The sequence below is a fragment of the Ursus maritimus genome, unplaced genomic scaffold (assembly GCF_017311325.1).
Source record: "Ursus maritimus isolate PB19 unplaced genomic scaffold, ASM1731132v1 scaffold_21, whole genome shotgun sequence".
In the NCBI taxonomy this organism is placed as follows: domain Eukaryota; kingdom Metazoa; phylum Chordata; class Mammalia; order Carnivora; family Ursidae; genus Ursus; species Ursus maritimus.
Genome location: NW_024424564.1, coordinates 19,344,669 through 19,371,448, shown reverse-complemented (window position 1 = coordinate 19,371,448; position 26,780 = coordinate 19,344,669). Strand labels below are relative to the sequence as shown.

The 26,780-nt window shown below is 34.2% G+C and overlaps 1 protein-coding gene across 2 annotated transcripts in view; it reads left to right on the top strand.

Moving 5' to 3' along the window:
- PAWR (pro-apoptotic WT1 regulator) overlaps positions 1 to 26,780 on the top strand; it is a 117,124-nt gene that overhangs the window by 83,361 nt on the left and 6,983 nt on the right. For both annotated transcript variants that reach the window (XM_008710357.2, XM_040637290.1), the window contains exon 3: positions 5,186 to 5,220. In XM_008710357.2, the coding sequence (XP_008708579.2) occupies positions 5,186 to 5,220 (35 nt within the window). The remainder of the gene's footprint in view (positions 1 to 5,185; positions 5,221 to 26,780) is intronic.

Genomic DNA, 26,780 nt, shown 5'->3' with positions numbered 1-26,780 from the left:
ACTCATTTCTGCTCTGGCTCTGATATCTCAGGCCAAATGCTGTCCCCCTACTGTATGGATGTTCTTCAGTTTGCTTGGACTCTGATTCTCTATGCCAGGCAGCTCTTCTTCATGTAGGGCTCCACTACTCTGATACCCTGGTTTGGGCCACTGTGTTTCCTCCCCATCTAGCTCTGCCCCACCTAATGGCTTTAGGACTGAATCATTCAGAAAGGACGGGGAATGATGAGTTTTTCCTTTTTTAATCTTTGTTAATTTGGTAAAGTTCTTGTTTTGTTTTTCATTTTCTTAGGTATTTTTCAGTTATACATTGCAGATATTTTGTTCTGCATTCATCTTCAGCAGTGTATCTTGCTACATTATGTCTACCAGTATAGGTAGTTTAAGTTAGTCCTGAGGGCCAGTTAGCGTGTTATGCCATAATTTTATTGAGGTCTGTGGCTTTATCAGTAGTTTATTTGAATAACTTCAGTATTATTTTGCTATATTTAGCTGGTATTGTATTACTCTGATCTTATTTCACTTATGCTTTTATATTTGTTTATACTTTACAAGTTCTGATCTGCCACTGCACCTGTAAAGACAATTCGTGGGATTTCCTTATTGACCATTCTAAGCTTGACTAAAGCAGAATGTCTTATTTAAACTTACACAAAACAGTTTGTGCCTTGCCAACATTTTCTAAGTGCTATATAGGTCTTTCCCCCTCCCTTTAGTAATATAAACCATCCCATTGCAAGGAAGATTATTTCAGGCAAAGTATATTTTAATCAGTTATATAACAGGCTTTGGGGTTATTGGAAGATCCAATTACATAGTCTTTGAAACTTTTAAGACCAATGTCACTCTTAGCAGTTGTAGTTTTATAAGTGGTTTCAGTGATACTGGTATTTCTCCTACCTCCTGTGCCCATTTAGAATACAGTTGTCAACTTTAACAGGTATAGTAATTATTGAGTGGTTCATCCTTTGCTTGGAAGTCTTTGTTGCAACAGAACTATAGAGGTTTCTAGTTAACAAATCTGAGGCGAAGTTTATATTTGTGTATTTAATGTGTAAAAACATCAAGCATTTTCCTTAAAATTATAAGAGACTCTTACAGCACTATAGAGGTTGACTTTGCTTTTTCTATCTAATATTTCTCATTTAAGAAATGCCCAATTTTCTCTTTTTGGCAAGAGTTTAGAAATCACTTTAAACATCTGTAATTGACCATTTTGAATGCACATGAGAAGCAGACTACCACTCCTCCTATTTTCTTCTAATACTAGTTCTTATACTAATATAGTCTATCCATTTTGGGGAACATTCCATTGTTAAGGAATGTAATTTGATTATTAGATTTACTGTGAAATAACATCTATTAGCTATAGAATATATAATCTAATAAAAGACCATATTTAAATCTACCAATAAAGAATAAGCTTAAGTGTCTTCTGTCTGCTTCAGAATCTTCACTATAGAAATAGTAGTTACATAGAAATAAGCTTAAATTCTAATTGTTTGCACATCTTGGACATGAACATGAAATGATTTGATCAGAGTTCTTATTTTACCCATTTCTATGCTAGCTGTATAGAAAATGCTGTGTGAAACTTAATTAAGATATGTTTTAAGTGACTAGTTTAAAAAAAAAGCTGTAAGAAATATGGAAAACTGATATTCCGTAACTTCCTATTAGTAAACTTAACTAGAAACTTCTCTGATACTTAAGTCATTGGTAATTGGGCCAAAGGATAAAATTAGTATAATGCCACTATAGTGTTGCTGAAAACAGCCTTCATTTCACATTTCTATATTTGTTAAAATTGTGCTCTAAATCTGTATTACTCCAGGTTTTACCATATTCAGGAAAATGCCTATGTTAAGCTTCATAAATATAAATATTATTAATAAATAAATAATAAATATTATTTATTGCAGTGTTGTTCATATCATTTCAATCAGTTTATCAGTAACCCACAAATTAGTAAATCCAATAAAAGCTATTCTCATTTAGCAATTCTGCTTACTCCATTTCAGTAAAAGGTAGTCTGGGCAATCAAGCTGATGTCATGTTTTCACATATTTCAGTTATAACCAAACTGGGAGAGAAGTGTTGTTTTGGAAACTGTGGCATTAACATTTTTTTCTAATGCATATTTCGACGGACATCATTTAATGTTATATCTTAGTTTTAGTTCATGTAGAGTAAAATTAGGGAAATTTATGAATGAAAACCTTTATAAAATGTTAGTTGAGTACTGTTTGTGAAAATTTAGGGGTAAAAGTTTCATATGAAATAATAATCATCTGCATTCAATAAAATGTATTTTGGATACACACAAGCTTAGTATTTCTGCTTTACCTAAATAGTGATTAAACATTTTAATCTAGCTATTATGGTTATAAAAATAACTTAAAAACTAGATTTTACAGAGTATATATATTTTGTTAATTATTAGAAATATTTTTGTAGGGGCTCCTGGGTGGCTCAGTCGTTAAGCGTCCGCTTTCGGCTCAGGGGGTGATCCCAGGGTCCTGGGATCGGGCTCTGCATGGGGCTCCCTCTCCGCTGGGAGCCTGCTTCTTCCTCTCCCAGTCCCCCTGCTTGTGTTCCCTCTCTCGCTGGCTGTCTGTCAAATAAATAAATAAAATCTTTAAAAAAAAATTTTTGTAAACAGGAGATTTGTTTTACATGTTTGATGTATAAAGTACAAAGATTCATCGGCCCCATCTTTAGGGACTGCCACTTTAATACAAGCTGGTAAGAAACTCAAGTTTACTTGCTAAGCTTTGTTACTCCCTTCTGTAAGAACGGCTGATGCCAGGGTGGGGAGAGTTAAAAATGTCTTTAAACTAGCTGTCAAAGCATAACTTCCTCAGAGGTAATCTGTTAAGGGGTCAAGCCCATACATACGGACATTTCTAGTATTTTGTCTGTCACCTGGTTACATTCTGCAACTGGTTAATTCCGAAGTGGTACTTTTCTGTAGTGGCAGATTGCTAGGGAAGTTATTTCCATACATTGACCGTATATATTTATTGCATACTATTTGAGCTGGGGTTTGGGGGAAAAGGAATCAAAGGTGGGAATCCCCATCTTCCAGAAAGTAAGATACATATCGGACATGAAAAATTGAGAAACTTTTATTTAAATAAGTAGATTTGGCTGTCCTAATGGTGGGAATATACTGACTTGGAATAATTGAGACAGATTTGCTAAAAGTCCACATAGAAAAATTGGTAAAGATTTTTCTGGATCCCAGTTAAAAAAATCTTAGCTGCAGGGGGCGCCTGGGTAGCGCAGTCGTTAGGCAGCTGTCTTCGACTCGGGGTGTGATCCCAGCGTTCTGGGATCTAGTCCCACATTGGGCTCCTCCACTGGGAGCCTGCTTTATCCTCTCCCACTCCCCCTGCTTGTGTTCCCTCTCTCGCTGGCTGTCTATCTCTGTCAAATAAATAAATAAAAAATCTTTAAAAAAAAAATCTTAGCTGCAAAATTTAAATTGTAAGCCTATTGTAAAGGAGTTGTGCATTTTTTTAAACTCAATTATGTCCTTTAATTCCCACAATAATCCAACAACATAGACATTGTTATTCCTATTTTAGAGATGAAGAAACTGAGACCGATAGAAGTTAAATAACTTATCCATAGCTTCATAGCTACTGAAGACTGTCTGGTTGGAACTTGGATCTTAATCTTACTCTTAACCATGTGGTTGGCTATACTGTTTGTTCTACATTTATTGCACCATGCAATTAGTATTTGCTGTTTTAGTCCACAATCTGGTCATCTTATTTATAAAGGGAGCGGATTCTCTGATTTTAGCATCGGGCATTCTTTAACTGTGGAATCTCTCTTGAATAAATGATAATTAGAAGAAATGACTCATTTCATTTTGACTGGTTTTATTAAAATGAAACTGCAAAAAATATTTGGAGAGTCTGGGCTATTAAAAGAGTGAACAGGGGTTGGGGCCCTTGGGTGGCTCAGTTGGTTAGGCATCATGATCCTAGGGTCCTGTGATTAAGCCCTACGTGGGACTCCCTGCTCATCAGGGAGCCTGCTTCTCCCTCTCCTCCCCACTCATGCTCTTTCTTGCTGTCTCTCTCTCTCTCTCTCTCTCTCTCAATGAATAATAAAATCTTAAAACAAAAAAACCCCAAAAGATTGAACAGGGGCGCCTGAGTGGCTCAGTTGGTTAAATGTCTGACCCTTGGTTTCGGCTCAGGTCATGATCCTGGTGGAGTGATCAAACCCTGCACTGAGTCTGCTTGAGATTCTTTCCCTTTCCTCCCCCTCCCCTTGTGCCCCCCCACCCGCTCCTGCTCCCAGGTGCTCTCTCTCTCAAATAAATAAATAAAATCTTAAAAAAAAAAATAAAAGATTGAACAGCAAAATGCCTGATTAATTGTAAGGTAATAATTTCCTCATCCCAGTGGTTAATGTTAACTTTCAGCAACCTTTCTTTTGGATAGCATGCAATCAGCATAAAGAGTACTTTCTTACTTTTAATTTTTAGCTATCTTTTAAAATAAGCATTAATCATTATGTGTATTTGGGGTGAATCTTTTTTTTTTAATTGAAGGCATAAAAGTGGAAGGGGAAGATACATATATATCGTAGATATATGTTTGATTCTAATTGTGTTTTTAAATGCTCATTGGCTTCCAAAATGACTTAAGCTGATTGGTTGATGAATGATGCTTCCTTTTTCAGTTTTCTGAGTTATAAAAATCTTCTAAATTAAAAGTATAATTTTAGGGGTGCCTGGGTGGCTCAGTTGTTAAGCATCCACCTTCGGCTCAAAGTGTGATCCCAGGGTCCTGGGATCGAGCCCCGCATTGAGCTCCATGCTTTGCTGGGAGCTTGCTTATTCCTCTCCCACTCCCCCTGCTTGTGTTCCTTCTCTCACTGGCTGTCTCTCTCTCTGTCAAATAAATAAATAAAATCTTAAAAAAAAAATATATATATATATATTTTAATTATATATATATATATAATTTTTTAAAAGTGGTTGGTTTTGTCCCAGAAATCAGTTGTAGGGTCTTGTTTTGTTTGACCAGCATTGTCAGTTTTTTAAAGCATTGGTATTTGTTCCAAATTAGTTTCTTTCCAAATGAGACATTATTAACTGTTTTATATAGTGTGGAATTGTGTTCTTGCACCACACCAAACTGATGTCATTATTTTTGCTTTATAGGACCCATCTAGAACAGTGTCAGGCCGATATAAAAGGTAAGACTCCTTAAGATTTAACTTAGAGCATATTGTAGACATGACTGTAATGTCTGTGTGACCATGGCTTAACTAACTAGAACTGTTTCAAACAGCTTGTCAAAAAATAAGAAACCTTAATATTGTGCTGTTAAGAAATTACATTGTAGGCAGGAGTGTAATAATTTCTGTTTGATCATGACTTATTCTGACATACCCTGCTGTCTTTGAAAACTGTATACCATGCGTTTGTATGGAACTGATGAGCAAAATAGAAACTTAGAATCATTTTCTCATATGTGTTTGAACATTGAAAATATAAGTATACTACCTTTATTAGTCAGCTTGGCTGCCATAACAGAACACCATAGAAAGGGATGACTTTGACAGAAATTACTTTTCTCATAATTCTGGAGGCTGGAAGTCAGAGATCAGAGAGCCAGCAAGGTCGGATTCTGGTGAGGGCCATCTCTGGGGTTGCAGACTGACAACTTCTTGCTCTGTCCTTACTGTGGTGTGGAAGGGGCCAAGGACTTCTCTCAGATCGCTTTTATCAGAACACTAATTCCATCCATGAGGATTCTACCTTTGTGACGTAAGCACCTCTAAAAGACCTCTGAAGGGCTCCACCTTGTAATACTACCACACTGAACATGAGGATTTCAACATATGAATTTTGGGAGGATGCAGAACATTCAGACCATACCAAGTCTTTTACATTATGAGTAATGCTTTTACCAGAAAACGTGTTTGAGTATGTATGTGCATGTATAGGAAGAAAATCAGAATTAGATATGAGAAGTTGTTAAACGGAGATGCTTGGGCTATTAGCTTCCTTTCCCCCTGGGCACATCATAAAAGTTATAGAAGATGTGGTCATACATATGCTAATAATCATAGAATAATGGCAAACCTTATCAAGTGCTTAAATGTCAAGGTGCTTACATTGAGCCATCTCATTCAATTCTCACAGTTATCTTAAAAAGTAGGTACAGTAGGTACAATGTTTACTTTCATTTGTAGATGAGAGAAGTGGGGTTCAAGAGGTAGAATAACTTCACTAGGGTATGAGGCTGGTTAGTCATTAGCAGAGTCGGGATTTGAACTCAAGACAAACTGACTCCAGAACACACATGCTTGTGCCGTCTACATAAAATTTATGCATATAAAACCTTTGATTTCCTCTATTTGTTAAAGTTTGAAGTGTTTGGCTGAAAGTATTGGTTATTGTATTCCATCTAAAATAAAACATTGATTAAGAGGAGCTCTAATTTTAATACTATTACATGTAAACAAAACTCAATTTTTAATTTTTACTATGGGCCATAATATCTACTAGTAGTAGAAAAAGGTAAAAAGGCCAAAATAGTCAACGATTGCGTAAGAAAGTGAAATTGTCTCAGGTGAACTTAATATGTTTCTACTGTATCTGTTTTAATTTTCATTTCTGAGTAATTTTGATTTAGGTATAATGAAACCTGTGATTCTTTTAAGTGTTTAATATTTCTACATTACTTAATAATTTTTACTTAATATGAATAGCTTAAACTGGAAAGAATCTCATTTCTTTTGCCAGAAATTATTGCTAGTCAAATAGCTTTGATTTGGCTTATTTCCAGGCCACATTCTCAAACCAAAAACATTTTTATCATTAGTTTTTGGTTTGGGGATAAAGATAAACTTCAGTAACTTAATAAATGAATAAATATTTACTTATTAAATAGTAAACCTTGAATTATAATTGACACTTTTCAGATTAGTGTTCTTTAAGTAGAATCAACAAGAGAATAGTTTTCTTATAAATACTCATCAAAAGCTTCATTTACATTTCATTGTGTTAAATCAGGAAGAAGATTGGTTTTCCACCGTGTATGTTTCTATTTTTAAGCTTTTCAGACCATTATTTTACTTAGGATCTGTTCCTAATTAGTACTTTTTTAATTTTCATGACCTAGAGCATGTTTTGTTAATTTTCAGCTTTCAAAGGTTTAGCCCTGTTTAATACTGTTATAAAACAAACATTTTTGAAGCTTCTAGTCATAATTCACTGACTTACAGCAACTTGTAGTTTGGATACTGTTTAAAAAGAAGAAAAATAACTAAAAATAAAAACAAAATCTAGAATCTAATTTGAAATTATCAATTCCTTATCTAGAGGAATTTGTTAAATTGTATATCAACAGTTCATTACTTTCATTAATCTGTCAGCATGTTGTAGCAATGACTAGAGAATGGATGTTCTTCGTGAGGGTGTCTGCCTTAAAAAAAGGAAGACTGGCTAAAGAATAGAAATTTGGCCTCGTATGTTAGAAAGTTTCCAGTGTACCAAATAACTTATACTGTACACAGCTAGACAAACTCTTAAAAAGTCATTGGAGGATACAAGAACCCACAAAGCTAGTTTTGTATGTGTGCTGTTACAAATTACGAATTAAATATTTAATTTTTTCTTACAAATACCAAGAATGTACTTTTTGAGCATTGAGTCTGTTAAACACTTTAATTAGGCTGTATTTTATTAACTCAACTCTTGTTTATCTGGAGCATCTCTTATATATTGACCAATTTCCTTTTTAAAAACATATTTAGAGGCACTTGGGTGGCTCAGTCCGTTAAGTGGCTGCCTTTGGCTCAGGTCATGATCCCGGGGTCCCAGGATCAAGCCCCACATCGGGCTCCCTGCTTAGAGGGGTGTCTGCTTCTCCCTCTGCCCTCCCCCCTGCTTGTGCTCTCTCTCTCTCAAATAAATAAAATCTTAAAAAAAAAACATATTTAGAAACTATTTAGAGGTGGGAATCATGAAATTTCTGCAACTCAAGGTTTAGGAAAGATGAATCAGTATCATATATTTGTAGTTTTTTTTTCAATGTATGATTTTCTTATATGCTTGCTTTGTTTAAGTTTATAGTGCATTGGTTAAAATAAAGCTTTTTTAAAAAGGCAAGACAGGTTATTAGATGTGTCCTTGTAGATACCGTACTAGATGTGATATCTAAGTAAAACTGCCATACACTTAAAAAAAAAAAAAAGGCAAGACAGTTCTAAATGACTTGCAAAGGGCGGGATTAACCAGGGTGTAAAATTTACCATTTTTATTTAAGTATGTAATTCAGCCATCAGGAATGGCTCTGATTAAAAAATATGGGAAGCAAGTTAAGACAAATACTAAGTTTTATCATTCTCACATAGTAATTAACTGGTCCCTTTGTTTTCACAAATATATTTAATGCAGTATTAATTATTTTATTAAGTAATTATGCAGTCATAAATGTTTCTAAGTCTTCTCCCCCTCTAGTAACCTTAACATTAGGTTACATTTATGTAGCTTTTAATGGTATGTAAAACACCTTCACCTACGTTACCCAATAATAATCCCATCAGGCTGTGGGGCAGGTTTCTTTCCAAAGTGAGGAAAAAGGCTTTTTAGTTTCAGTGAACCCTTTGTTACACCACATTCCCTCCGAGCAGGTATTAGTTAGGTTACAAGAGAGGAAATGTTACAAGGTTTTGCTTTTATTTTTTATTTTAAGGATTTATTTATGTAATTGAGAGAGCGTGAGAGTGAGAGAAGGTGTGTGCCCCAGTAAGTGGCGGGGGGAGGGGCATAGAGAGAGAGGGAGAGAAGCAGACTCCCTACTGAGCTTGTCCAGGGGCTTGATCTCAAGGTCAGTTAGATCATGATCTTGACAGGAGCTGGATCTGAATCAAGAGTCTGAAGTTTAACCGACTGAGCCACCCAGGCGCCACAAGGTTTTGCTTTTATAAATAGCACGGACACATCAGAATATGAATGTTAGAAAGAATAAACATTATCTTAGCTAAAATGTAGGTGTAAAATCCTATTTCAAATCTGTAGTAGTTCATGTTATTATTGTACTTCTTTCTATAACTATAATGTGTGTACCTTCATCAGGACTTTTCTTCCCTTATAATTTTTTGCATTTACTAAAAACGATCAGGGTAAAGTTTTTATACAATTTAAGAATTGTTTTCTTCTTTTTAAAGGCAGTCCTCACTATTGAAGATTTGAATTGGAAAAGTCCGCTCTCATAACGCTACCATCCAAGTTAATCATTATTAACATTATTTTTATTTTTTGCTTCCACTTTTTTTTTAGGCTTTTTATTTGTATGACTCTGAGCATAATGGATGTATGATTTTTCATTCTGGTTTGCTCCTTAGTTAATGTAACAGGACTGTCTTCATCTTTTAAGTTTTAAAGAGAATGGCTGGTATCAACAGAGCAGTTAGTCTCTTTTCTCCCTTCCAATGAAGTACAGCATAAATATACCAGAGACACTCATTATAACTGCTTTGGGGACCCATAATTTCTTTATTTTTAAATTTTTATTTATTTAGGTAATCTATACACCGAACATGGGCCTGAGATCAAAAGTTGCATGCTATTCTAACTGAGCCAACCAGGTGCCCCCCAATTCTTTGTTAGGGACAAAATGTGACTACAGTTCTTTTCCATGAGAGCCAACAACATTCTCTTCTAGTCAGTTCTGCTCTAATACATGTTTTTGGAAACTCGAATTTGTCCCAGTGGATATAGTAGGGAACAATTTGACCATAACACAAATTTTGTGTTTGCTTTATACACAATTTTGTTCATCAGAAACACACAGAAAACTGTACCCAGCTCAACTGAACCATGTAGGAAGACACAAAGCACACACCTCGGACATCTACTAGCTGACTTTAGTGTGAGCCGCAACCATTCATTCCTATGTGGTGTCACAATTTCCCATTTGATTTCAGATAACTCTCCTTTTTACACTTCATGTGGAAAAAAAAAGATGGATCACTTTTAAAAGATACTGTATCTTCAGATTACTTCTATCTCAGATATTTTCTCAGATCTGTTGTTTTGAACTATCAAACAGAGAAGTTCAAACCTTTAGTTGTCAGTTGATCCTTAGGCTCTTTCATAGGAAATTGAATAGAACCTATTTAAGTTGAGAAGGTGAATAATTTATTCAGAAAATTTTCATGCAAAGATTTAAGATGTTGCAACTAATTGGTACTTTCTTTATAACCATTGTTTCAAAACCAGTAGTTCTTGTTTGATTGCACATGTGTTTTGAGAACCACTGAGTCACAAGAAATTTCTTTGGTTTGCTGGTTAGGGATCAAACCAAAACAATCAGCCAAATTGTTTAAAGGTGAGAATTACGACTAAAGACGAAATGTATCTTACAGTAACTGAAGAGAAACCAGGCTTCTTGGACTATATGTGTTTTCTAAGGAAATCTATTCCTTCTCAAAATGTCTTATTTTTATATTAATATATTCTATATTTTACCAAATGGTATAACACATGCAATAGCTATATGTTCCAGCTGTGGTTCTTCCGGTTAATGGATATCGGCAAATGAGCGCGAATGTCAAAAAAATGATAATTTAAAAATAATTGAGATACCGGTACATTTTGTGGATCTAATGGTTTCCTTGTGGATCTGTGAATTTTTATCTATGCTATAAATATTGTTAGCTAAGATTTATATGGTATTTGTTATGTACCATACTATTCAAAGTACTTTCCTTATACATTAATTCAGTTAGTTCTCTCGGTAGCCTTATGAGGGAGATGTATTATTATCCCCATTTTACAAATGAGCACACTGAAGCACAGTGAAATTTAATGAGTTGTGTGAGATCGGACATATTAATTGGTTGATTTTATCAAGATACGTTGCTTTACCTCATGGTAATATTAATTTGTCTAGCATGGGTAGAATGTAGAGTGTTTGATTCAGAGTTTGATTTCGCTTATTTTGACTCCCAAGTAACTGGAAGTTACCAGTAACTGGATTTTTTTTTTGTTTAACATAGTTTTTTTGTTTGTTTTTTGGTTTTTGGGGTTTTTTTTGCAAAGTAACTTCTACTCACGTGGTTTTGTATTTCACAGAGTTTACTCAGCTACCTTTGTTCTGGCTACAGTATGGGAAAATAACTTTTATCCTTATAATCTTCAACTCCAACAAAATCTAAAGTTATCTTTATAATCATGAAAGAGAAATTATGTAATAACATTTGGTACATTATTTTTAAATGCATTTTATATATTACATTTCCTTGGAAATGAACCACTAATCTGAATTTGCTCTTCCATATTTAATCTCTGTTTTTAAGAGCTTTGAGATATACTGCAAATTAATCATAAAGTTCATCCTTTGAAAGTATACAATTCAGTGGTTGATAGTACTTACACAGTATTGTATATATTACTATCTAGTTCCAGAACTGCACACCAAAAAAAGGGGAAACCCCATGCCTATTAAATGGCCAGCCATTCCCCATATATCCTTCCCCTCAGCTTTAGCAACCAGTACTCCGTTTTGTGTTTTTATAGATTTGCATATGCTGGGTAATACATATAAATGAAATCATACAATATGTGGCCTTTTGGTCTGGCTTCTTTCATATAGCATAACGTCTGCCAAGATTTATCTGTGTTGTAGCCTGCCTGGATAATACCACATTTTGTTTAACCATTCATCAGTTGATGGACATTTGGGGTGTTTCTACCTTTTGGCTCATAGGAATTATATTAGGATATGTAATACATAGTATGCTATGAACATTCATAAATTTTTGTGGTTCCTACTTATTCTTAATACACAGAAATTTTTCATATTTCTTAGTTGAAAATTTTTCTGAAAAAAAACAATAGATGTTTTATGTCAAATATGTTTTGAATAATTCTGAGGTACAAGGTACTATGCCTGGTGTTTGGGAGATGCATGTTAAGATAATAATGAAAAGTGTAAAATTTTAGCTGTTCTTACCAAATGCAGTGACTTACATCTGGAAGAATGTTTTCCGAGTTTGTTTTGCCTATCCTTCAGATAGTGAAATCTAGCAGTCAGGTATATTTGATGAGATAACTGTCATATTTGATCCCTTTAGGATAATTCACTATATGTAATATACCAGAAATGAGCATGTATGATAGCCCCTAACTGGAAAAACTTAAATTTCTAACAATGAGGTAGGTTATAAGCTATAACATATTAATGTAGTGTAAATAGTTATAATGCAGACATTAAACTGATGCTGTAGAAACAATTATATAGGATAATTATTACCTATTTGTGTTAAATGGGGAGAGGGAGGGCGTATTACAAAGAGAATGATACAAAACAAAGTATCATAATATATATCAAGTGTTAATAACTTGAAATCTAAAATTGGGACACCTGGGTGGCTCAGTCATTCAGCGTCTGCCTTTGACCCAGGGTGTGATCCCAGGGTCCTGGGATCGAGCCCCGCATCAGGCTCCCTGCTCCACTGGGAATATATATATATATATAAAACATATAAATAAATAAATAAATAAATAATATATATATATATATCATTTCATGAGAGTTTCAAAGGGAGCTGTGATCCAAAAAAGTTAAGCACAACTTACTATGTTGTAAAATGTATCGGCAGTTATCTCTGGGTTGGTGGGATTACTGGAGATAAGTGATTTATATTTTTTGTTTCCTATAGTTAATATATATCAATTTGAGTAGAGTCTGAGAGTTTTTGATTTTGATCTTTAGTTGTTGCTGTGTGTGTGTGTGTGTGTGTGCGCTTGTGTGCGTGTGTGTGTAAAGGAAGAAAGAGAAGACCTAGACAGAGTAAAGGGCTGTTTTGAGGGAGAAGTGGGAGTAATGGTGGGAGAGAATAAGATAGCAAAACATGTTCAAAATATGGAGGGCAGTCATGTACTTGTTGGTTATTTAGGGATTTCGTAGTTTATCCAATACTGCTAAATATTTGATATCCATTCTAAAAGTGGGATTTTACTCATGAGTCTTGTATTTCTTCTAATTGCTAAGCCTTAAAATACCTATTTTAGTGGAAAATTCCTCTAGCTGTAATCTTATAATGCTGTGCCAATCTTGTTCTCATGATAGTTTTAGAATAACTGTGTTTTATTCCCCAATGTAACACCTCCTAGTCTTTCCACAGAAGATGTGAAAATTCCCAGAGGGGAAAACCTTCCAGTAAATGGAAGTATTTATCTTTGATGACACTTTATTCTTTTCCCTTTTCTGAACGTTATAGTTGATATCTTTATAGCTAAAAGGCAGAGGGGATTCTTTTTGGAATTGTATTAGAGATTTGTGTTAACATTCCTGAGTAGAATATTACAAAGTTTTTGGAGTTAATGAAATAACCTTTTATTCTGTATATTTTGCACTGTACTTATCTGTCTCTCAAAAAAGTTGAAAACATTTCTGTTTTTAAAATAAACAGCTAAATTTGGCAAAGATCAAGCATTCACAATTTTGACAGTATTCCTTATAAACCTAATACATAATGAGGATAAAGCACTGATTTTTTTTAGTAATAATTATTCCTTGTTTTGAATTGTGTAATAGTATCATTTATGTAGTGACAAGCCTTATATGAAGGATTTCAGATATTGTTAATGGGTGAAATTTTCTGAAATATTGTCCTAAGCTTCTGCATCAAGCAGATACAAAGCTGTTAAGTGATATCCCTATTTCTAGGTTTTTATGTTTTTGGTTGTTAGCATTATAATTTCTACATGAATAATGTTGTGATTGATGCAGATAATTGGATTTTTTTAAGTGAAAAGCTTTTTAAAAATTATTCCAATGCCCTACTATAATATAAGGTATAAGTGATACCTTACTCTCTTGACTTCCTCGCTACCATTTTGCTGTTTCCCAGTCTTATTTGTCGTTCTTCCTTTCCTTTACTTGTTTTTTATGTGTTGGTATTATTCAGCTATCTGTCTTCAACTTTATTCTCTTTTTGTTCTTTGTATTTGTGCCAGAAACATTCTTTACTTCTATGACTTCTGGTACTACCTATACATATACCAGTGACTCCCAAGTCATTGACTCTATATCTGTATAACCAACAACTTTTAAATATCTACTTACACATACATCAGAAGTATCTCAAACTCAGCATGTTCAAAAGTAAACGTGTGAAACCTGGTGGATTTCAGTAGTTGGCATCAAAATCTACTTTTGCTCAAGCCAGAAGTCTGAACATTGTTTATGACCCTTCTCCCCCCCATCCCCACTACCTCATCTACATTCAGGCATTTATCAAGATTTACTGAGTTTATATCTCCTGCATATCTGCAATGCCCATACACCAATCTCTAGGACATCATCATCTCTTACGTAAATTATTATGATAGCCTCCAAACTGGCCTCCCAACTTCCAGTTTTATCTTTCATGCATTTTGTTAAATGATTTTTTCACTTTCCCTACTTTAATGGCTTCCTGTGACCTTTAAATTAAATCTAAACTAGTCTCCAAGGTGGGGTGATACAAAGATAATGTTAGTATGCAAGAAGAAGATCTTTTTTAATCTCAGGTCATGACCTCACGGTTGTGGGATTGAGCCCCCTCTAGGGCTTCACACTCAGTGGGGAGTCTGCTTCCCCTCTCCCCTCTCCAATCGTGTGCACACACTTTCTCTTTCTTTCTCAAGTAAATAAATCTTTAAAAAAAAATAAGTACAAAGATGATGACATGGTTGTTCAGCTGGCAAAATATACAAAATCAGATCTGTTCTTCTATGCTTATTTTGGAGTTTTAAGTGAAAGGTTTTAAAAATTTCAATTATTATTTTAAGTTATCTCTTTTTGCTATGATAGCCCTTTGAGATCAAATTTGCAAACTGATCTTAGAACTAGCTCTTTGAATCTCTGTATCACAAAGTGTTAAAGTAAGACCCTAAGAAGTAATGAAACATACTCAACTATACTTTCATTAAAAATATTATAGTCTGTTTTTAGGAAAACAAAAATTTTGTATCATAAATAATTAAAACAAATTTTAAATTCTTTTCAGGCCTTTGTTTCTATTTTTTGTGATACAGATGATAATGTTATTTTAATAGTATGATTGTCCTGTAAATCATTTTTATATATTATATACATGTATTATATATTATATATATTAACTATATTACATGTTTGTATAATAATATATAATATATATTATATGTAAATATAATACAATCATAAGTCATTATAAAAATAGTAGACAAAGATACATACCAACATGGTTACATAATAAATAAGGTTTGGAGACAATTAGTTCAAATTCTTCCATAAAATAGCTTTCAGGTTTCCTGCCTTCTTTTCAAGGATCTTATCTTACCATGCCTATATTTACATTTCATGCCTTAGCCATATTGGACTTTTCTGTTTCTTTTTTTTTTTTTTTTTTTTTTAAGATTTTATTTATTTGTTTGACAGGGATAGAGACAGCCAGTGAGAGAGGGAACACAAGCAGGGGGAGTGGGAGAGGAAGAAGCAGGCTCATAGCGGAGGAGCCTGATGTGGGGCTCAATCCCATAACGCCGGGATCACGCCCTGAGCTGAAGGCAGACGCTTAACCGCTGTGCTACCAGGCGCCCCTGGACTTTTCTGTTTCTTAAATGGCTGCATACCCTTTGTTTGTAGATATTTGTACATTCTTATTCCTCTTTCAAGTCTCAGTTTAAATATTCTCTAGCATGCATAATGCTACTCAAAGTATGGTCCTTCAACTGTTACCAGCCCATGACAAGATAAGAACAGAACTTGAGAGTAAACACTTAGAAGCTTGAATTACATTTTGATATTGTCATCATCACATCCAAGTGTATGATCAGTGGTCTCCTTTCTGAATAGGATAGGAACTAGTTCAAGTGCCATGATGCTCGTGTGATTTTTTTTTTTTATTTTTTTACTCAGGTTTTTTAGAGCTGTTTAAAATTAACAGCAAAATTGAGCGGAAGGTACAGAGATTTCCAGTATATCCCCTGCCTCCCCTCACTCATAGCCTCCCGCATTATTAGTGTTCCCCAACAGAGAGGCACAGTTGTTAAAATTGATAAAATTCCATATTGCATCAAAATCTCCCAAAGTGCCTAGTTTACATTATGGTTCACTCTTAGGGTTGTACATCCTATGGGTTTGGACAAATGAATGACATGTATTCATCATTATGGCATACAGAATAGTTTCCCTGCTCTGAAAATCCGCTGTACTTCATTTATTTATCCTTCCCCGTATTATCTCTCCCCCTACCCCTTGGAAACTATTGATCTTTACTTTCACCATAGTTTTGCCTTTTCCACAGTGTCATATAATTGAAATCATACAGTATATAGTCTTCTCATACTGGCTTCTATCACTTAGTGATATGCATTTAAGCTTCTTTTTAGCACTGAATAATATCCCATTGTCTTCATATACCACAATTTATTTGTTCATTGATCTATGAAAGGATATTTGATTGCTTCTAAATTTGGGCAATTAGGAATAAAGCTGGTGTAATCATCCCTGTGCAGATTTTTGTGTAGACATAAGTTTCTTCAGGTAAATACCAAGAAGCATGATTGATGGGTCATATGGTTAAAAGTATATTTAGCTTTATAAGAAGCTGCCAAACTGTCTTCCAGGGTGGTTGTACCATTTTACATTTCTAGTGTAAAACTCTGTATCCTCAATAGCATTTGGAATTGTCATTGTTTCTGATTTTAGCCATTCTAATGGGTGTTCATTATTGTTTTAATTTGCATTTCGCTGATGACATAATGTGGAACATCTTTTCATATGCTAATTTTCCATCTGTAGATCTTCTTTGACAAGGTGTCTGTTAAGGTCTTTGGCCTATTTTTTAATACGGTTCTTTATTGTTGAGCTTTAAGAATTCTTTGTACATTTTGAGTAATAGTTCTTTGTCAGATGTATTTTTATAAATATTTTCTTAGTGTGGCTTGTCTTCCCTTTTTTTAAAAAAGATTTTATTTATTTGACAGAGATTTGGGGGGAAAGCACAAGCAGGGGGAGTGGCAGACAGAAGGAGAGGGAGAAGTAAACTCTGTGCTGAGCAGAGAGCCAGACGTGGGGCTTGATCCCTGGACCCTGGGATCATGACCTGAACTGAAGGCAGACACTTAACCAACTGAACCACCCAGGTCCCCCCTTCCCATTTTCTTAACATTGTCGTTTACAGAGTAGAAGTTTTTAATTTTAATGAAGTCTAGCTGTTGATTCTTTCTTTCATGGATTATGCCTTTGGTGTTGAATCTTAAGAAGTCATTGGCATAATCAGGGTTTTCAAGGTTTTCTCCTATTTTGGTTATCTTTTAGTAGTTTTATAGTTTTGCATTTTACATTCAGGTCTGCTATCCATTTTGAGTTGATTTTTGTGAAGGGTTTAAGGTCTTTGTCTTAATTTTTCATGTTTTTGCGTGTGGATGTTCAGTTGTTCTAGCACCATTTGTTGAAAAGACTATCTTTTATCTTTGCTCCGTTGTATTGCCTTTGCTCCTTTGTCAAAAGTCAGTTGTGGGTTATTTATGTGATTTTATTTATGGGCTCCCTATCTGTTCTGTTGCTCTATTTGTTTATTTTTTCAATAGTACCACCCTGTCTTGGTTACTGTAGCTTTATAGTAAGTATTGAAGTTGGGTATCAGTCTTACAGCTTTGTTTTTCAGTATTCTGTTAGCTATTCTGGATTTTTTTTTTTTTTTTTTTTTTTTTTTTTTTTGCCTCTCTGTGGGAACTTCAGAATTAGTTTGTCAGTACAAAATAACTTGCTGGGATTTTCATTGGGCTTGCATTGACTGCAGATCAAGTTGGGAAAAATTGACATTTTGCCAGTATTGAATCTTCATATTCATCAGCTGAGAATGTCTCTGCATTCATTTAGTTCTTCTTTGATATTTTTCATCAGAGTTTTGTAGTTTTCCTCCTATAGATATAGTACTTTCTAATTAGATTTATACCCAAGTATTTCATTTTGGAGGAGCTAATGTAAATAAATTGTTTTTTAAATTTCAAATTCCATTTGTTTATTGATAATATATAGGACAGTGATTGGTTGACTTTTGTGTATTAAACTTACATCCTTCAACCTTGCTATAATTGTTTGTTAGTTCGAGGAATTTTTTTGTTGATTCTTTTGGATTTTCTACATAGACAATGATGTCATCAGTGAACAAGTACAGTTTTATTTTTGTCTTCCCAATCTTTATACCTTTTATTTCCTTTTCTTGTTTTGTTGCATTAGCTAGGATTCCTCTAAGATGTTGAAAAGGAGTGCGGAAAGGAGACATTCTGGCCTTGTTCGTGGTCTTTTTGCAGGGTAGCTTTAAGTGTCTTACCATTTAGTATGATGTAGGTTTTTTGTAGATATTCTTTATCATAAGTTAAGGAAATTCCCTTCTGTGCTTAATTTGTCTAGAGTTTTCCTTACGAATAATTGTTGGATTTTGTCATATGATTTTTCTACATCTAATGGTATGATCATTTGATTTTTTTTCTTTAGCCTGCCTGTTGATGTGATGGATTATATTAATTGATTTTTTTATTGTTTTATTTATTTTTTATCATCATGATAAGTGTACTCTTTAAATCCCATCCTCTTTTTCACCCATCTCCCCACTCACCTCCCTTCTGGTAACCCATCAGTTTGTTCTCTGTAATTAAGAGTCTCTTTCTTGGTTTGTCTCTTTTTTTCCTTTGCTCATATATTCTTTTCTTAAATTCTAAACACGAGTGAGATCATATGCTATTTGTCTTTTTCTGACTGACTTTGATTAGCATTACACCCTCTAGCTCTACCCATGTTGTTGGAAATGGCAGGATTTTGGTCTTTTTTATGGCTGAGTAATATTCCAGTGTGTGTGTGTGTGTGTGTGTGTGTGTGTACACCTCTTCTTTATCCATTCATCTATTGATGGACACTTGGGCCGCTTCCATATCTTGGCTATTATATATAATGCTGCAATAAACATAGGGGTGCATGTATCCCTTTGAATTAGCATTTTCGTATTTTTTAGTTAAATACTCAGTAGTGTGATTCCTGGGTCATAGGGTAATTCTATTTTTAATTCTTTGAGGAACCTCCATACTGTTTTCCACAGTAGCTGCACCAATTTGCATTTCCACCAGTAATGCAAGAGAATTACTTTTTATCCACATCCTCGTCAACACTTGTTGTTTCTTGTGTTTTTGATTTTAGCCAGTCTTCCAGGTGTGAGGTGATATTTCTTTGTAATTTTGTTTAACATTTTCCTGATGATGGGTGATGTTGAGAATTTTTTATGTATCTGTTGGCTATTTGTATGTCTCCTTTAGAGAAATGTCTGTTCATCTCTTCTGCCCATTTGTTAATTGGATTATTTGTTTTGGGGTATTCAGTTGTATTAGTTCTTTATATGTTTTGGATACTAACCATTTGTTGGATATGTTCTCTCATATCAGATACCTCCTCCCATTCAGTTCTATTGTTTCCTTTGCTGTGTTTTTTATTTTGATGTAGTCCCATCAGCTTATTTTTCCTTTTATTTCCTTTGCCTTAGAAGACATATCTAGAAAAGTGTTATGGCCCTGTGAGATTACTACCTGTGCTGTCTTCAAGGATTTTATGGTTTCCTAGGTCCCACATTTTGGTGTTTAATCCATTTGGAGTTTATTTTTGTGTATGGTGAAAGAAAGTGGTCCAGTTTCATTCTTTTGCCTGTTGCTGTCCAGTTGTTCCAGCACCATTTATTGAAGAGACTTTTTCCGATTGTATATGCTTTCCTCCTTTGTCAAAGATTAATTCGCCATATAATTGTGAGTTTATTTCCAGGTTTTGTGTTCTTTTCCACTGATCTGTACATCTGTTTTTATGTCAGTACCATATTGTTTAATTACCACTGCTTTGTAATATAACTTGAGATCTGGAATTGTGATACTTCCAGTTTAGTTTTTCTTTTTCAAGATTGCTTTGGCTATTCAAGGTCTTTTGTAGTTCCATACAAATTTTAGGATTGTTCTAGTTCTGTGAAAAATGCTTTTGGTATTTTGATAAGGATTGCATTAAATGTATAGATTGCTTTGGGTAGTATAGACATCTTAACAATATTTGTTCTTCCAGCCCATGGGTGTGGAATGTCTTTCCATTTCTTTGCGTCATCTTGAATTTCTTTCATCAGTGTTTTATAATTTTCAGAGTACAGGTCTTTCACAAACTCTTTGGTTAAATTTATTCCTAGATATTTTATTGCTTTTGTTGCAGTTTTTGTAAATGGGATTGTTTTCTTAATTTCACTTTCTGCTGTTTTATTATTAGTGTATAGGAATGCAATGGATTTCTGTACATTGATTTTGTATCCTTCTACTTTATTGAATTAATTTATTAGTTCTAGTATTTTGGTAGATTCTTTAGGGTTTTCTATATATATAGTATCATACCATCTGCAAATAGTGAGAGTTTTTCTTTATCAGTTTGGATGACTTTTATTTCTTTATGCTGTCTGATTGCTTTGGCTAAGACCACCAGTACTGTGTTGAATAAAAGTGGTGAGAATAGACATCTTATCTTGTTCCTGACCTCAGAGGAAAGCTGTCAGTTACATTAATTGATTTTGGAATGTTGAACCAACCTTGAATACCTGGGAAATTCCACTTAATATAATTTTTAAAAAATATTTTATTTATTTATTAGAGAGAGAGAGAGAACAAGCAGGGAGAGCTGCAGACAAAAAGCAGACTCCCCGCTGAGCAGGGAGCCCAATGTGGGGCTAGGTGTCGGGACCATGAGATTGTGACCTGAGCCAACTGGGCCACCCAGGTGCCCATATAATTTTTTTCTACAGTGTCAAATTTTATTTGGAAATATTTTATTGAGGACTTTTGCATCTATATGTTCATGAGATTACTCTGTAGTTTTCTTGTGATATCTTCATCTGGTTTTGGTATTAGGGTAATGCTGGCCTTACAGAATGAGTTAGGAAGTATTCTTTCTTCTGTCTTTCTGGAAGAGATTTTAGAGAATTGGTATAATTCTTCCTTAAATGCTTGGTAAGATTTACCAGTGAACCTGTCTGGGCCTCGTGGTTTCTGTTTTGGAAGGTTATCAATTATTGATTCAATTTCTTTAACAGATATAGGCCTATTCAGATTGTCTATTTCTTCTTGTGTGAGTTTTGGCAGACTGTATCTTTTAAGGAATTGGTCCATTTCACCTAGGTTATTAAATTTGTTAGAAGAGTTCATAGTATTCATTTTAATGTCCATGGACTCTCTTGTGCTGTTCCCTCTTTCATTTCTGATACTAATAGTCTGTGACCTCTCATTTGCTTAGTTAGCCTAGCTAGAGGCCTGTTGAATTTATTGATCTTTTCAAATAAATAGTTTTTGGTTTCATTGATTTTTCTGTATTGGTTTTCTGTTTTCAATATCATTGATTTCTGCTCTGAATCTTATTTCTTCTGCTTGCTTTGGATTAATTTGTTCTTTCTTTTCTAGTTTCCTAAGGCAGAAACTTAAAGTATTGATTTTAGAGTTTTCTTTCTTTTCTAACATATGCATTCAGTGCTATAAAGTTCCCTGCAAGCACTGCTTTCATTCCATCCCACAAATTTTAAGTTGTGGGTTCATTTTTGTTTAGTTCAAACATTTTAAGAATTCTTTGAGATTTCTTCTTTGACTCATGTGTTATTTAGAAGTTTGTTAATCTCTACACGTTTTACAATTTTCCAGTTATCTTTCTGTTACTAATTTCTACTTTAATTTTGTTTTGGTTTGAGAGTAGACATTGTATGATTTCTGTTCTTTTAAATTTGTGAAGGTATGTGTTATGGTCTAGAATATGGTCAGTATTGGCGAATGTACCATGTGAGCTTGAGAAGAATGTATATTCTTCTGTATGCGTATTATTTTTATGTTAGTCAGTTGTAACCCAGAATATGTAAGAACTGAAGACAACTAACAAGGATTTATCTGCTTTAAAAATCTTGCGTTAAATGTAATCAGATTTATTCTTGTTTTGTAAAGAAGATAATTAAAAAGTAAGAATATAATGATTAAATAAAAATAAACAAATAGAAAATCTTTTTCATTCTCTTCAATTTCTGCTTTTGTTAGTATCATCTAAGTCTAAGAAGTAAAATTTATATTTCTTATTTTTAATCCTATTTACTTACAATAAAACAAGCTTTACAGACTTTTTTTGATAGGGAAAGATAACACCTTTTCTGAATGCAACACTAGCAAAACGAAATGATGATGATGGAAGTAATTTCAATGAGTTACAGACCAAAAGGGCTTGTGCTAGTTTTGTTAGGAAGCATTAGTTTTCCTATAAAGGCATACCTTGTTTTTTGTGCTTTGCTTTTTTGTACTTTGTAGTTACTGTGTTTTTTACAATTTGAAGGTTCAAATCCAAGAGAGGAAGTAACTGCAGATGTAGTAGAAATAACAAGAGAACTAGACTTAGAAGTGAAGCCTGAAGATGTGACTGAGTTGTTGAAATCTCATGATAGAACTTTACTGGATGAGGAGGTACCTCTTCTGGATGAGCAGAGAAAGTGGTTTCTTGAGATGGGTGTTTTCATCTTCATTCCTGGTGAAGATGCTGTGAAGATTATTGAAAGGATAACAGAGGATTTAGATAATGCATAAACGTGGTTGATAAAGCATTGGCAGAGTTTGAGAGCATGAATCCCAATTTTGGAAGAAATTCTGCTGTGGGTAAAATGCTATGTAACAGCATGCTGCAAAGAAATTGTTTGTGAAAGGAAGAGTCAATTAATGCATCAGACTTCATTGTTGTCTTATTTTGAGAAATTGCCATGACCACCCCAGCATTTAGCAACTACCACCCTAATCAGTTAGCAGCCATCAACATTGAGCCTAGGTGTAGATTGCTTTGGGTAGTATAGACATTGCTTTGGGTAGTATAGAACCCCCCCCCCCCAACATCAGCAAAAAGCTTATGACTCATTGAAAGTTCAGATGATGGTTAGCATTTAAAAAAATATTGCCAAATTTAAGCATGTACGTTGTTTCTTTAACATAATGTTATTGCACATTTAATAGGCTACCGTATAGGTGTTGGCAAGGATGGGGATAAAGGGGAACTGTCTTTCACTGTTGGTGGGAATGCAAACTGGTACAGCCACTCTGGAAAACAGTATGGAGGTTCCTCAAAAAGTTAAAAATAGAACTACCCTATGAGCCAGCAATTGCACTACTAGGTATTGACCCAAAGGATACAAAACACAGATTGAGAGGGGTGCATGTACCCTGATGTTTATAAAAGTAGCATTATCAGCAATAGCCAAACTATGGAGAGAGCCCAATGTGCATCGACTGATGAATGGATAAAGAAGGTATAGGATTATATAAATGAAATATTACTCAGCCATCAAAAAGAATGAAATCTTGCCATTTGCAATGATGTGGATAGAGCTAGAGCGTATTATACTATAAGCAAAATAAGTCAGAGAAAGACATACCATATGATTTCATTCATACCTGGAATTTAAGAAACAAAACAGATGAACATATGGGAAGGGGGAAGAGAAAAAAGGAGAGGGAAACAAGTCATAAGAGACTCAATGATAGAGGACAAACTCAGGGTTGAGGGAGGGAGGTGGGTGTGGGATGGGCTAGGTGGGTGATGGTGATTAAGAAGGGCACTTGTTATGATGAGCACTGGGTGTTGAATCACTGAATTGTACTCCTGGAACCAATATTATACTGTATTTTAACTAGAATTTAAATAAAAATTTTGAAAAACATACTAACATTTTGTAGTTATATAAAATTAAAAAATAGTGTACAGTATGGTGTAAACATAACTTTTATATACACTGGGAAACCAAAAAATTCATTTGACTCTCTTTATTGCAATACTTGCTTCATTGTGGTGGTCTGGAACCACACCCTAAGTATATCCAAGGAATGCCCATGTTGAGTTCAGTTTTTACCCATAATTGATGGGGAAGTGCTAAAACCACAGTGGGTTATTTGCAGTGATGTGCTGGCTGCTACAACAATAATACCATCAAAATTTAAGTGACTTGTATGTATTACATAAGTACTATTTACTACCACAAATGAATTATTTGAAAGAAGGAATATTATAGTCAAGCTGACAGAAGCAGATCTTCAGGATTTCTTATGTAATCATTAGGGCTTTTTTAAAGTTTCATTTTCATGTTGCTAACATTAAAAACAACTACACACAGATGAAAAGACAAAGGTGTTTGGAAATGTTGGATGAACCCGTAGCAAAGAAGGTAGTCAGAAATTAATATTTTCTGACAACACAGTAGCTTGATATATTTAGGAACAGTTTAGTGATACAGAAGACTGACTCTTAGACAAATAAGGATAGCAAAGGAATTTTTGTTACAATTTGATGAACATGTTGATTTTGTTAATGTGACAGTGATATGAAGGCAGAATTTCTTTTTCAACTTCGTTGCTGACAAACACAACTTACTATGAATTATGTAAAACTTTGAAGGATTAACAAATCAACAAATGTGGTTTGGAGTTTTGCTGTGCTTTTGTAGGAGTATGTTCTGATTATAGAGAGAGATGGTGACAACAAAAACGTGCTGGAACTTGTGCCTTAATGTAAATCAATGTCCTGCTTCTTTCATTGAGAAAGTCTTGCTATTGTCAGCTGAACTAAACAGTGTACTTGCTGTATCAGCTAAATTAACAGTAGTTCACTAAAAGTGTGAATTGCTTAAACAATATATTAAATTTGAGATTAAAAAAAGTAAATGATAGTTTGGAAGCTGAGGCAGTCAACTGTTACCATATGCTAAGGAATACAATAATTTTCAAAGGGAGATGTTCAGATGAAATTGTTTAAACTTTGGGATGAATCCTTAGTGTCTTTACACACGATAAGGAACCAGTTTGGTCCCCAAACTTTTTAAATACGTGAATTAGATGTATTTGTCTGATAGCCTTATTCTTTTTTTAAAATGATCTTAGCCTTCCATGCAAGGAAAGAATGTCAGATGTTTTTAATGTTATATAATATCAAAGGAGAAAAATGAAAGTTAGAAATTTTGGGAAAAACTTTCCACAAATTGTTGTGATGGGTTTTACAGTAACAATTATCAGTAGAGTATTTGGTGATTTTTGTAGTGCACATTTATAAAATGTTAAAATCAAATTGATAAGACAAACTTGGTAAGAAGTTTGTCAGATTTACAAATTTGGTAAGACACACTTTGAATTTTATTTTTTTATCAAAAGAAAGCCAATGCATAGGAAATTAATAGCTCAGGAATAAAAAGGTTCCATTTTTTTCATCAAAAACTATTGTGGATTAAACTATAATTTTGATGGATAAATTATTGATATTGGCTACCAATGAAGGATTGAAGACAAATTTTAAAAAGCATCATTTTCTGGATTTTGGGTAAAAGTTAAAAATTAGTATCCTGAGCTGAAATTGCTTTAAAATATCTTCTGTCCCTGTTAACATACATCTGTGAAACTAGTTTTTCTGTTATGAGTGCTATTAAAACATAGAAGTAGTTTAGATGTACCTTATCCCTCGTGGGTGGCATTGTCATCAGTCATAGTATAGGTCATTTAGCAGACGTGGTAGCCAATCTCCGAGAGAGCTCCCAGGATGCCCTACCTCCTGGCATTTGCATCTTTGTAATCCCCTTCCACACTGCAGTATATATAGGGTTGATGTGATAGTATGTCACTTGTAAGATTAGGTCATAGCAGATACTGCAGTGTCTGTCTTGTCTGTCTCTGGAAACCAGCTGTCATGTGGTGAACAGCCCAGTGGAGAGGCCAACATACTGAGAAACTAAGGCTTTTCGTCAACAGCCAGTTAGAAACTGAAGCCTTTTGCCATCAGCCATGTGAGTGAGCCCAAAGGCAAATTCTCTAGACCAGTCAAGCCTTCAGATGACTGTAGTCCTGACCAAAACCTCATAAAAGACCTTGAAGCAAAACCACCCAGCTAAACTGCTTCCAGATTTCTAACCAACAGAAATTGTGAGATGATAAGTGTGTGTTGTTTTAAGCCGCTAAGTTTTGGTGACTTTTAATGTAGTAAAGATAACTAATACAAAAAACAAGAAGCAAACTCACTACATTAAAAGCTTTAAATATTAACATATATGCTATTAGTTTAGGGGATATGAATTGGTGTTTAATATGAAGAATTGCCATTTCAGTCATCACTTTGGGTTAAATAAAATTATGAAATGACAAAAGTTATTAACGTGATGGCTGTTTTCTGTGATTGCCTGTATGCACACTTCAATGAAAGTACACAATTTTATGTAATTATTTTTTTCTGTTCATTCTAATCGTATTATTGAAATATAATTTTATGGGTGTGGCTAATAAAACACTGAACTTGTATTTTATATGGCCTTTTTAACTTTTATTTTTCCACTAGTTTGTTTTTATTTGATCTTACAAGAGTATTGATCCATGATGGATTGGAATTAAAAAAAAAAAAAGGAATTAGAAAACAAAATGGTTTTCCACCACAGATAATCTACATTAGGTCCCCTGTCAGTTGTCATAGTACCCTACACTTACCTTGTTGTGATGGTCATATTGCTTTATATAACTGGTTATGTTCCCTGTTAAACTGAAAGCTCTATGAAAGGCAGAGTCCGTGTCTTTGTTTGCTGTTACATCTTCATGCCTAGAACAGTGTCTGGTACTTAGCAGCTACGCAGTAGTTATTGGTCAAAAGAATTGACTTTTTAAAAAAAAATTTTTTTTGTTGTGTTGGAACAATGATTAACTTCTTTAGTTATAA